Raw genomic sequence first — 14,071 nt, 5'->3', positions numbered from 1 at the left:
AGGCACTAGCAAATGTCAACCTATTCTCAAAGTCACTTAATAAACATATCCATGCAATTAATATTAATAGCAATGAAGTGAATTTACTGATTATTGGAAATATTCTCAATTCTAGAAGGAAAACTAGGGTGTATGGGTATATGCTCTTGCCAGCTATCCACCATCAAAATCCAATTCTAACAAATTCAAGATGAATAGTTTTGCCTAGTAAAATCTGAGGACTTTTTCCATAACACAAAAATACCTATCCTATTAAGAGGCACACACAAAGAGAATTCGGTCAGTGGACTCAACTCTATCCTCCTTTTCTTAAAAGGATTGAAAAACACATGCACTGAAAAGGGTAGTACTCAGCAGTTTAACTTGAAAGAAAAAACAAGAATTCCATGATCACATTGATTATAAACAAGCATGCATTCACAATATTATCAGGATTCTAAAGACTTAAGACTACAGTCTTCACAGAAAATGATGGTGGTTCTGGAAGAGTTTTTCATTATGGCTATCAGAGATTAACTTCCTGGTTCCAGAGAGAAATCACAGCTTCATCCATGAATAAACATAATTAATTATGAAACAAGATGATTGGGCTAATCATGCAAGTGCTTGTAAACTCTCCCTTCTGAGATGTTAGTTACCCCTGTCATAGGTATATCTGACAAAATTAATCTTTCCAGCACATCATTCATGCTTCATCTAAGCTAAGCTATTTGACAGCAACTCACAACAAGACTGTGATGAAGTACATTCACCATAGCAATGTCAAAAGGATCTCTCTTTGGCCAATGAGTCTTGTTTATCATCACACTACAGAAATTACATCCCCAACGGCATAGGTAGCATGCTGCAGACAAATCAGGAAATAAAACCTCTCAGAACAGAAGGAGATGCCTTGCAAATACATATGTATCCACCACTGCTAGTTTGTTTGTTTCATTATGCCTAGTTATTTGAGTAAAGATTTGTGGTAATTTTATTGCACAGTAAATTTTCCAGAATTCTGCTATAAAAAGTAACCCCTTCATGTCTGTATTAGTTGGACACTTATAACAATTCAAATTTAATAATGAAAGCCAAGGAAGCACCACAGACCCACAGATGAAATGTACAAGAGAAAGACAGAGATCTTTGCCTAGCTCATTGTCAGATAAAAACAAATTCATTTCAGCTGCTTACCTACACACACTCACAAGCCTCATGCACCTATGTCAGCTCACGCATATCTACACCCTTCTACCACTGCCTTTTCACTCTCTCCATCAGAAAAAAAAAGGAAATACTTTACATCCTACAACCCTTTGAGAGTGGCAAGATTTCAAAAGATGGTGATCACATTTCTATGTTCCTTATCCAGCAGTAAATCAGAAGTAGCTGTTCAGCTGTCTTCTATCTTTTTCATACTGGCTATTTGGGAGATGGGGAGGAAAGCACCTGCTCCTCCTGTTGATGCAAAACTAAAAAGCTAAAGAATATGAACACACATCCCTAGACCCCTGTGCCAGCCCCATGATGGAGCAAGGCCATTTGAATTTGGCATGACAGAATTTTGTATAGGTGATCTTCTTTTGAACACCACATAAAGCAGAGCTTCTCACGTGCTTTGCTATGAAACTCCTAACTCCAGAATTGTTAACAGCAAAAGAGCCATCAGACTGACACTGTCCAAACAACTCCAGCAACATCTGCCAAAATGCTAAATAATTACAGCTTCTTGTCCTCTTCTCCAGAAAGAAGATCCCTGGTACCTGAAATAAATCAGCCAGGATAAAGTTGGGCACCACCCACCCTGCAGAGCATCCGAGGCCTCTGCCATCCAGACACTGTGAGGGGCAGGTGCCAGGGCCCCTGTGCTCTCTCCCCATGGGAGAAAATTGCCAGCAACACAATCAGCTGAGTATGTTCAAACTCTGCTGCCACACCCCTTTGTGAGAGGGCCATACTTCAGAGCAGAGAAGGCAACCACTCCAGCAGCCCTGCAAGCAGCTGAAATAGTACTTACAGGATCCTCTGTTTTGGCTTGGATCCACTAAGCAATAGTTTGATCCACTGCTGGCAAAATGCCATCTTGAAAATGCAGATGTAAGACAGGCCTGATGCTTTTGCAGGGCTGCTATTCAGAAGCAACTGAGCCAGTGCAACAACAGGCTTCAAAAAAGCAATCCTCCATGAGAGCTGCCTTCAAACTGCCTGTGATCAACAGGATGGTACCTGAGAAAGCATCAGGTGGGTAATGGCAGAGTAGAAACACAGATCTGTCTGCATTCAACACTATTAATGTGGCAGAAACATGACTGCACATTTATTTCTGTTCTAAAACAAATTCACTCCAGTTAGCAACCCAACCCATGAGTGCAGAGACTTTATGTTGGTGACAGTGAAATCTCAAATGAACCCAACTTTGTAATTCCCCTGTTTCTTGCTTCCTGTTTACTTTTCAAAGTACTGTGCACAGTCTTGTAGGAGCAGAATAAAATGCATAACAGAAAACTTTCTCACTTCATTAACAGCAAAAAACAACCACAAAGACAACGAATGGCAAATGATGCAAACACTTAAGTTCATTCAACAAAATGTGAAAAAAATTGACCAAATAAATATTTCAAAAATCAAATTCTGGAACCACGATATTTCCTTTCTGTTGAACTTGCTGTGCAATACAGAGTACATGATGTTACCTGGGGCAATGATCAGGAAAAAGAAAGCTATTACAATTCTATGGACCTCACCAAATTACCTATTTACATGAATTTTAATGGCCAGAAGCCAATTTTTCCCATTTTCAAAATGCATTCAATTCCAGTGCTTCAGATGTGCCTTTTTGGAAAAAAGAACTGTTTTATAGTATCTGCCAAAGACAGACTGAAAGCACCTAGTGTGAGATAAAGAGACAATCCTTTGCATACATTTTAGTTCTGATCAAAGAGTGAAGCTTCAAAGATTAAACAATTTGATGGGTAAATCAGTGATCCTTAATCTGTTTAGATGGCCTTAATTTTACTTGTTTACTAAAATATTTTCAGGTAAGCTGCTAAAAGAGGCAAGTCCTAAAAACCATCATTTTGATAATTAGAAGATGCACGTTGATTACAGATTTTAAAAATTACAGCCACAGTATTAGTATACTAAAGCTATGCTTTTTGAAAGAAAATGCGCTCTACATAAACTTACACTAAAGGGTTTACTACAGCTTCATAAAGCCCAGAACCCACAATATTCCCTTTCCCAACTTAATCTAATGCCTTTGTTCCTGCTGTTCCACTGTCAGGACTTTCAGTTTTGAAGGGTCTAAATTTCAAGTGGGTTTTTGTATTTCTGGGTTTTCCGACTACTGTGTTAAATTTTTAGTCAGGTAGTCTAGTTGTAGGGTCGTAGTAAGTTATTTTTGCAACTCAGTTATCCTTTTCCTTTAAGAAGCACTAAAAAGCACTGCTGGCACTGCAAAAGAAAGAAAAGGATTGAGAAAGTCAATAAGAGGAGTCAATAAGAGGCTCCAGTTTTTAAGTTCTGAGGTTTTTGTTCTTTAAAGCATAAGGAAATGAAAGAAGGACACACACACTTCCACAGGCCAAAGGTAGAAAAAGTCTGTTTACTGACACATTGCAGAAGCCTGTCAGTACATTTATGCTTTTGTATTCATCAGATTCACAAACATGCAGAGGAGGACAGCAGGACATCAGTGAAGCTGCAGGAAATGGTCTGACTGCTAATGCTCTAACCCTGCACTGTCAAGTCCCAGGAATTAAAATAGCCTTTAATATTCACAAATCAGAATCCCTGATGTAGCATATTCAACAGCATAGTGCCTTAGGATATTTATGTAAATCCCTTAGATAACAAAGATGAGAGAAAAAGGAGCTGACAACTAAACTGCCAGCTGCCAATTCACTGAACAGAGAAGCAATTAAGGTAACTGGGCTGCACACAGCATATTTTGCATGTAAACTACTATGGCAAGAGCTTCAGAGAAGCAGAGGCCAGAAGGGAGGAGACCACACTCCAAAACTGTCCCTCTGGTCCCCTTCAAGCAGAACTGAGAAGCTGGATGCAGGGATCTTCCAGGGGCAGGGGGTTTGTCCAGAAAGCCATAGCAGGACGTGATGCCACAGCTTTGGAAAGGGAAACTGCTTTTCAGGGAAGGTGGAAGATCCTTGAAGGAAAAGAAAGGCACCATTTTTAAAGTCCCTTCTATTTTAGTACTACAGGGGAGGGATATGTGCTGACTGTCCATAACAACACCCTGCCAATGCTGCAAGTGAGTCCTCACCTCTGCAAGATACATGATGATTTATGTCAACGACTTATATATGATTTATGACAATGAGCTGGATCTAGCTATCTGCAGTGTTGTGGCTATGTAGCTCCTCTTCTGCTCCACAATCCTACAAGTCCATCCGAAACCCTAGTGACCATTTTGGAAGCAGCTGCATCCAGAGCAGGCAGCTTGTGCTGTGCAAGTACCTACCAGCAGGGCCCATGGCCACCAAAACATGTCTGGGAGAACACCCACACTGATCCTAACCAGGAGACCACTGCACATCAAGGAGCCAGTGATCCACATCCCCTATGCAGGCCCAGGCATGTGGTGCCCAAATACCTTGGCCAAGGGACAGACCCAGTCAGCTGGGAGGAACAGAGCAGCCTGCAGGCAATTCCCACTCTGTAACAGGGATTACATCCATGAGGACAGGCAGGCAGTGTAAGAGCTGCAAGTTCTCATGTGAACCTCCTTTCTGTCTGACAGTAGAAATTATCACCAGGGTTGATTTCTTGATTGAAAATCACTTAGCACCTTCAATGAGCAATACAAGGGAATGCCTCCGCTGCCAGCATCTGGGTGGCACCATCAGAAAACTGATCCCACGCTCCACAACATAGGGTGCCCAGCATCTGAAGGGATGTATGATTTACTTGCTATCTGTTTTCTTCTGTTCATTTCCTATTATTACAACAGCTACTTTATTAAGCTATTTGTTATTGGGCTTTTCCTACTAGGATCCAGAAAGAGCCCTGTACTCTGCCCCTCACCTCACACCCCAGAGCAGAGCATTCTCTGTCCATCCTCTCCTACCATCTGCTGGAAATCCTCCCTCACCCTCATTGCACATAGCCTCACAAGTTCCACAAAAAGGCCAAAAGGATTTATAATACAAGAAAACAGAGAAATATACATTAATCTTGTAATATTTTATCTTACATACCAGCCTTTTAGCTCCTTCTTAAGACCTTACCTACTTCCTACTTGATAGCATACCCAATTACATCCAGTCCTCCTGCGCAGAAGCTGCTTCCAGTTAGCTTTTCATGTACAAACTAAAAGCTCCCAAGTGCACTGCTGAAACTCAGGACCAGCAGGATGTCTGCCTTCTGAGAGGAGAGCAGCAGTGTGCTTCAGACATGGCCCATTCAGTGAGAGAGAAGCTGACATTTTTGCCAAAGACAGGCATCGATTTCTCCCTGAAGAGATAATACCTTAACTATTTAAACAGGAGGGCTTTTTGTAAAAAATAATACAAAGCCATTTTTTTCATTTGGGCACTTTGTCTCTACAGCACTGCAGTTCTATTTTTTAATGTATCTACACATGTCCTTAAAGCCAAGGGTGAAGGGGAGAGGGCTGCCAGTCTGCCTCCCAACACCAGCAGGCTAAAGGTGCCCACACTGACCAGCTTGTACCAGCAATCCCTTGTGCCTAGATTCACACCTGATAACACAATGGGGACAAAGTGGAGACAGGAAAAGGCTGCCTGCCTTTCCAGGGTTCACTTGGAATTGATAGAAGCTGCTGGTCCTTCATTCTTGACCACAGGATGAAGGGGCTGAAATCTCTGCAGCTAAATCAGTGCTTCTGCTAAATAAAAGGTCCTCTGAAGACACAAAGCATTCCAACAAACACACAGGGAGAATGATCACTGAGACTACTCTTCCCTACTGCAATATTTTCACCCTTTCCTCTTGGCATTCAATGCAAAATGTTTGCTCTTGCAAGCATTATCACATATATCACAAATACCTTAGATATTACCAGTTATTTCAATAAAAGTAATTTATTTAAACAAAACAAAAACAGTATGTTTCAAAGGATGCAGTGACATCTTAAGGAACCCTGCCTTGCTCAATAGTGGAAAAGAAATCACCTGCTTCACTTTGATCCAAATGTCAATTTTGTGGGAATATCTATTATTTAAGTTTTGAAAGGCCATCAGACAGGGAACAATGTAGTACTGTATCTGCAGTCATCAGAGAAAGGAAGAAAAGAGAGGTATTTGTGCACATGGCAGTTTTTTGAAGTTTCTGTAATCTTCAAAGACACTTTACACTCTTATTTTCTTTTTTATCACTGACAAAATAGATAATGGGCAATTATGTGGAAAGACTCAGCCTCTACATGATTTATATTTCCTTACACCAAAGTCCATACAAATGTTTAAGGCAGTTATATTTCAATTCATACTAGAGGATAGAGTAAAGGAAGAGGTACATTTTCATATGGTGAAAAATACATTTTTATTTAATAAATGTACACTGCACATTTAAAATGCAGTGATTGTCTACATAAATATGCAAGTTAACTAGATTATGCACACAAAAGTAATTATTTGGTACGATTAATATGTAGGATTCAGACTATTAGGTTACTTTAAAAATGCAGCATAAGGTGGGATGGGATTTTTCCTATATGAGAAGATGGCTCAAGTATCTTATTTAAAGTCAAGTTTCTATTTCCTGATAAAAAACCCCCAACCATTATTAATAAAAACTTCAAGACACTCAATAAAAGAGCAGAGCTAGTGGTAAGCAAGCACTGATTATAGTTTAGGGGTCCATCCCTTGGATTTTTTTCTGAAGATGGTGGTTCTTAAACTACTGCTCCTGCCACCTTACTGCGAGGGACCAGAACCTGACCAGCTGGAAGCACAGCCATCCCTGAAAGCATTGGATCCACCAGGACTACGCAAAATGACTCCTGTGCTTTTATGTAATTATCTTAAATTCTTGTACCTGTTGGGACAATGAAATTGCACTAACTGGTTACACAGATTTTGGAGCAACACTGATGCACCATTTACTCAACACACCACCCTGTCCTGATACTTCTTGCAGGATTACTTCCACAGGCCAGAGATGCCAACTTTGGGAATGATTTTGCAACAGTAGCATCTGGCCCCTTGGCACACTGGTCTTTGAGCTGTGCCAGCTTGGCAGTTGCCCTAAGGTGCATCAAATGGTCAGAAAGCTAAGATAGTTCACTACCCTGGACATCAGTTTTCCTCTGTCAGCAGTCTTCATATTTGTCCTCTCACTTCCTTCAAAGCATCTGGTATCTTGGCACCTCCTTTTCTTACACATAAAGGTCAAAGCAGTGTGCTTTTCTTCTCAGAATTCTGAGAAAAGCCTCTGATTTTGCTAAGCAAATGGCTTTTGAAAATGTCTTTTGTAGTTGGGAAAATAAGGTAGGGAGAGACAGGAAGTGGGAAGGCAACAAATTTCAGATAGTAACTTCTTGCATGTATCCAACTAGAACTGCAGTTAAGTATTCAGTCTCAGCAAGGGATACTGCACCTTGCCTTGCAGAATCAAACACTTGGAGCTGAGTTTCTGAAATGTATTCTCAACAGTTTCACAAGTAGTCTCAGGATACACTTTTACCCAGATTTGTTCCTTGATGAAGGCACTTTGATAAAGCAAAAATGGCAGCCAGACACATCCTCACTAATAGAGCTATTCAAACTCTAACCCACCTCGAGTCTGGTCAAGTAGACACTATTGAAGTTTCTATCACATAACACAGTGATCAGCTCCATCCTCCTTCTCATCATTATACACCTGACAGATGGATTTCAGAGAGAGATGCAATTTAGATCCAAGCAGGAAAGGGCACATATCTACTGGCCTCCTTCATTTCCTGTCCACTGTGCCAGCCACACTTCTGCTAGGGATGAGACTCCCTGTAGAAATCAGAAGCTTTCTATCAATTCAGTATTCTTCCTCTGTTGCCAGCACTTTGAAAACAGGCTTATTTTATCCACAAATATATATGTGTATACTGGCTTTATGCTTTTGGTACAATATATTCAACGTACAACTCAAACACTGGTTTTTGAGTCATTGCAGCTGAAGGTCATGAACAGTTTTCTACTCACTCAGTAATAAAACATCTGAAAATCAAACTAGAAAACAGGATTTTCCTCCTCAGAAGTCAAAACAAACATTTTAATGCTATTTCTGACTGAAGAAAATTAAGTCCAGGTTAAGTTTCTGTTAAGTTGCAATTTCTACAGAATACACTGTGAATATATTCCTCCCCTCTCTCCTACTCTGTAAAGTACATATTCATTAGTAATTGCACCTCTAAAACCAGAATGCCTCAACCTGAAATTCTAAACTCAGATTTCTTCTAGAACTCATATCTACATTTCTAATTTACTTTATTCAACATCATTTTTAAATAATTTAAGAAATCAGTTCTTAGAGATATCTTTGTTCATTTTCAGGTCACCAAGTTGCTGAAATAACACTAAATCTGTAATACTCACAAACAAAATATTGAAAATTTTCTATGTAACTTCATGATTCCAAAGCACTTCAGACATGAATTACCCTTCACTAACTCCCAATAAACTGTGAAGGAAAAAAGAACTATATGTTGGAGCATACACTTTCTGAGCTTCAAGTTACATATTTGAGGCACCAGAAGGATTAAAAAAAGAGTATAGCTCCTTTGTACAACAACTGAAAATGAACAGAGGCAGAAGAAGTTATTTGTGTCTGAATGAAAGGACAGTAGAGCAGACACAGCACAGAACTGTGCTCAGCTGCAGCAGCAGGTAAGGCCAACCATAGGTTAATACAGATCAGGGGTCAAACTTGATAATAAACCTGAGCTGACAACTCCCAATAGCATAAAGCTCTGCAGAAACACAACCTCCCTACAAATACCAATGACTCTGAAACATAGCACAGCACACCAGGATTTCTCTTGCTCCGGACAGGAGGTAGGTGTCCCCACCTCAGCACTTTTAACTTCACCTGAAAACGCAATCATACCCTTCTACACCCTCCATCTACCACCAAAAACATGTCTCAACAAAGACAGCAGAAAGGGATGCATGCCTTTCCCTCTCCATCTCATTCAGGTTCAAGCATAATTTGTGTGATTATCTAATGTGGTTTGCCTCATACTAATGCATCAGATCATGTACCTGCAGCTGAAGCTCAGGCTTGTGTTCATTGCACACACATCCAGTCATCTGCATGTGAAAGGAGAGACGTATCTATAGATAGGTCATGCCTAAAACTACCTTCAGTCTTCCTTTGGTTCCTGCAAACTGGAGCACTAGGAAGTTACTCATGTGTTTAAAAGTAAGTTTGTGTTCAACCACTTCATTCCAACTATTAGTAAGAGGTTAGACAAGACCCCTTGGTAGCTTCCCAGACATGAGCCAACTTTTGAAAGTCAAGGAGAGCTGTGAAGACTAATCAGAATGTGGCCAAACTACTCCCAGCACACTGTGGGTGAGTATTTACATTAGTCTGTGACCATCCATGGTGAGTCTTTTTCTGCTTTCCTAGCATGAATAAACAGCATCATCCTGAAGCAATAAAGAAAGTCTTCACCCCCACAACATTCCTGTAAGGCATTTCACTGTGGTAGTGGATTCCTGCCTCCCCCAAAACCACTGACCAAGTCTGGAACTAATTCTAGACCCAGCTGCATGTAAACTCCCTCTGAGAAGGAGGTTAGAATGTAAGGGGGTCTTCTCGGCATCTAACAACTCAACAGGAGTATCTCCATGACAGCTTTTTCTGACCCACTCTCTATGCAGTAAATAATCAAGTGCACCTTGACACTAAATCTTGCTAACTGCTGTGGCATTTACTACCAAACATTGTGAAATAGTTATCACTTCTCTCTGATGAGCGAGGTGCATCACTCCAGCCATGACATTCACACATCCAAGGAATTATTTTGGTCTCAAATAAAAACATTTCCTGGAACAACTATTAATCCAAATTTTGATTCAGAAAAAACTGTAGAGTATCTAAAGAAAATAAACTTATTTTTGCAGCGGACCATACCAAAATAACAGTATGTTTATACCAAATTTTAGTTGCATCTTCAAAGTGATAAATGTCTCTGGCATTTCCACTTAAATCAATCCAACATAGCACAAAAAAGCAATCCATAAAGCAAGTGGTAATTCTTAGATCCTTTAAAGATAAATACAGCATTAAGAAAAGCACATCTTATTGTATAGACTCAGTCTTATTTCTCAAGGAAAGGTAAAAATGAAAGGCTGCGAAATCAAACTAATAGTCATTTATCAAAGAGAAGCATCCATCCTTTCCATATGGGCATTTTATTTCACACAGATCAGTAAATTCTTTGATAATGCAGCTGTCATTGTTATTCAGAATTTGTTCTAAAGGATTCATTATGTGCCCAGGATTAACTTGACTTTTGTCTCACGATCTGTCTTGAACCTTTCCCTTTGAAGGAGCTAGAGGTATAAAATAACATAGCAATTGTCTGTTCAGACAGACAGCAATCATCTTTAACAATAAACATACTTCACAGGAAGAAACTCAAGTACATTTTACTGCAGCTATGATTTAAAGATCTTAATTAACATTGCTCTATTTCCCAAAGGAAAACAGCTGCTCTTGGTGACAAGGCATTTTTGGAGCACTCCACCAACTGCGAGCAGAACTGAACACTATCACATCCACCCATGGCAAAGCTTTCAAAAACCTTTCCAGAAGAAAGGAAAAGGAAAAAGAAGCTTTAATTAGATAAGACAGAAGGGTGAGGGGAGCAGTAACTGTTCCATACACTAGAGCAGAGTTCCCAGAGACTCCTTCAATAGCCCTGGAAACATTAAGACTAGGCAACACAAATGCTAAACAATGTAAGCTTCTTTTCTGGATGCAATGCATTTTTATTTATTCTTCATTGGCATTTAAATTACAGAAGAAACAATTCTTAGTGCAATCTGTTTATATATATATATATATATATATATATATATATATATATATATATATATATATATATATATATATATATATATATATATATATATATGTAAAAGTTGAACTTTCTGACCCTACAGGGACTTGTATCTCCCAAAGTATGCTGAAAAAATGCCCAAAGTACAGCAAGAAAAAAGCAATATAATCTATATAGCTATAGTGTCAAAAAAAGCTTAGACAAATAACCCTTAATGGAAAATAAAATATAAGGAATAGATTTTACTTTTTCCTGCCCATCGCAGGAAAAGTAAAAATCCACTTGACATGTCTAAGCCAGTCTGCTTCAGCAGAGAAAAAGGAATTTCAAAGGAACTGCAGACCAGATCACCCCAATAACATCTTAAAGTTCTGGTGAGAAGAAGCAGGTAATTGCATAGTGTTCTAGTGCAAAGTTTCATAGGAGATAAACATTTCCATCTAAAAAAGACTTAAGAGACTGAATGAGTTGTTGCAGCTCGCTAAAACACCAAAGCAAGTGGTAAGACAAACAATCATGTAAAATATATATAGTTTTTACAGACACTTACTTGAATGGTGTGAACAGAATTGACAATGTAGTTTCCTTTTTCTGACTCATCTTAACCTGCATAAAAGAGCATTAAATCATTACATGCAAGTGGCAACAAGACTAAAAATTGTATCAGGAATTAAACTACAAAAGATCAAAGAAGATGTATAAGACTTTGGAAAAAGCATGAAATCACACTCTCAATATCTGGGTGTTATACTCCAGTATGCACAACTCCTCTGAGCTCCTGCAAACTCAGACCTGCTCTGAAGCAAATAAAATAAACCATGCTCCAGCCACTGCTTTTCTCAGAAGGCCTTCTACAGTTTCCAGGATAAAAGGAAGATGTGGATAGAAGTGCCACCAGGTTTCAGTGACAACCACCCTCAATCAGCACCGTTTATGCCAGAGAGGCACCAGTACACTGCAGCAAACACCGCCAAAGCAACACTGTAAATCAATGAACCTGCACATCGGCAAAAATAGAAGGTTTTGATGCCATCAGAGACACTTTGTCCAAGGTCCTCCAAAACATCTTTAAGGCCTCCTGCAGCTGCCTGACTCAAGTCTGACTGCTGGCATAATGTACAGTCAGGAACTTCCTAAGCACACCACTTGTAAAACCTGACAGCTGCAAGTAGGAACCCACACATTTCATCCTATCCATCCGAGGCAACATCATCTCCAGGGAGCACAAACCATGGTCAGGTCAGCCCATCACAGAAAAAGTAAAAATCCACTTGGCATGTCTAAGCCAGTCTACTTTTGCTTCAGCAGAGAAAAAAGGAAATTCAAAGGAAATGCAGACAGGATAATTCCAATACAATGCTTAAAAAAAAGCCAACAACAATAACCCAGCACTACAGAACAAAAGTAAGCTAAAAAGAAAGGAGAAGCAGAACTACTTTGTTTTTTAAATAATCTCCAAGATGCCAATTTAACTGAAAAATATCTGAGTCATCCTTAGTGCTTAAAGCAGAGGTCTTCCAACTGCAGAGGTGATATCTGCATGCTTCAAACTTCACATCCAACCCCACCAGTTACTCCCCCTGTTAATACACCAGCTCTCCACCTGGTTTTTGAAAGTGATTCTGCTGCTGACACTGCCACCCTGGTATCCACACCTTTGTGAAGCTGGCATTCACAAAGGAACAGAAGATGCTGAAGGTGCTGATCTCACACAGGTCGTCTCATGCTAGTTCATTGTTTCACTATCATGACAGCAATTTCCAGACAGGTTAGGAGTTATTTTGTGTCTTGGCTTCTATCTGTGGAGGATGGTTTTCCCTCGGAGTATTTCTATGCCTTACCAAAACTGGGATTTTGGACAGTTTCTCACTCCACTGCTTTGTGAAACAACCTTTTCTATTTGGACCACTCCTGTGTTCTCATAATGTAATATCCAATATTAAATGAATCAAGGCAGAGGAACCAGAGATGAACACTTGCAAAGCAAAACAACAGATATAACAGCATTAGCTAAAAGCTAATTAGGCCACTAATTTAATTTCTTTAATGCACAGGAACCTTTTACCTTTCTGATCTGTTTTTGTAGTGACCCTCATTTAAGGCCTTGTCTCCCAGCCCCCATTGCAAAGGCATTATTTCCCTTCTTTGGTACCAGCATTCTACCTACATACTGCCAGTAGATTTACATTAACACCAATAAACATCACCATTTTTGTTAAGAAGCAAGAAAAAAGTTACTCATTCTCCTTAGAAAAAGCCAACCAAACTTCTTTATTCAAGTATTTCAAGCTTCCCCAGATAAGTCTCACAGCTATTCAATCAAATGAATGTGCATTCAATTTTAATCCTTTCAGCTTGGCACACTATGGATAGGGTAAGTCCTACGTTTACTTACACATAGCAACAACTATTATTCAAATAAGTTGGGCTTTTTTACCATATGTTTAGTACCTTAAATTGCTCAAGAATCTGAACAGCATTGGTAAACATACTCTCTGCTTTGAAAAGAGCACTAGTGTTCAGATACTCCAGAGGTAGAGTTCCCTGAGGAAGAAAAATACACATAATAAGTGAAAAAAAAATTAAATAACAGGAATTTCTCTTAACTGAATTGCTGGCTAAACAAGCAGTAAGAACACTTCAAATTACTGCTGAAATAACTCATGTAACTCCTTTGAAAATACTCTTCTCACACAGATTTGCAACATTATAGGGATTGTTTGTAATATCTCAGCATCTACAGGAATGCAAAAAACATAAATAACAGAAGTTGTTATCAAACTATATACTAGAAAATAATATCAACTCAACCTCTAATCAAAAGCTATTTTTGATACCCCTAACAATCTTCTACCCAAAGCCTCACCTGGGCCTAACTCAATCCAGTACTTGGGGTAGGAAAGGGAGCAGCTCCCATGCCACCCTGTGTTGGGCAGCTTTCCACACACAACCAGCAATGAGTGCAGGACAAGGGGACAACTCCTTGGGCAGAGTCCCCAGAAGAAATATTCCAAAAAATATGCTGTAAATAGGTGTTTTATATGTGAAACTAGCAGTGTGACA

The 14,071-nt window shown here is 39.4% G+C and overlaps 1 protein-coding gene across 2 annotated transcripts in view; it reads right to left on the bottom strand.

The window, feature by feature from the left end:
* PIGN (phosphatidylinositol glycan anchor biosynthesis class N) overlaps positions 1-14,071 on the bottom strand; it is a 99,687-nt gene that overhangs the window by 43,351 nt on the left and 42,265 nt on the right. For both annotated transcript variants that reach the window (XM_058032914.1, XM_058032922.1), the window contains exons 11-12: positions 13,460-13,552; positions 11,559-11,614 (exon numbers count right to left, since the gene is read on the bottom strand). In XM_058032914.1, the coding sequence (XP_057888897.1) occupies positions 11,559-11,614; positions 13,460-13,552 (149 nt within the window). The remainder of the gene's footprint in view (positions 1-11,558; positions 11,615-13,459; positions 13,553-14,071) is intronic.

The sequence above is a fragment of the Melospiza georgiana genome, chromosome 1 (assembly GCF_028018845.1).
Source record: "Melospiza georgiana isolate bMelGeo1 chromosome 1, bMelGeo1.pri, whole genome shotgun sequence".
Taxonomy (NCBI): Eukaryota; Metazoa; Chordata; class Aves; order Passeriformes; family Passerellidae; genus Melospiza; species Melospiza georgiana.
The sequence above is the reverse complement of the archived record's forward strand: the minus strand, read 5'-3'. Positions and strand labels throughout refer to the sequence as shown.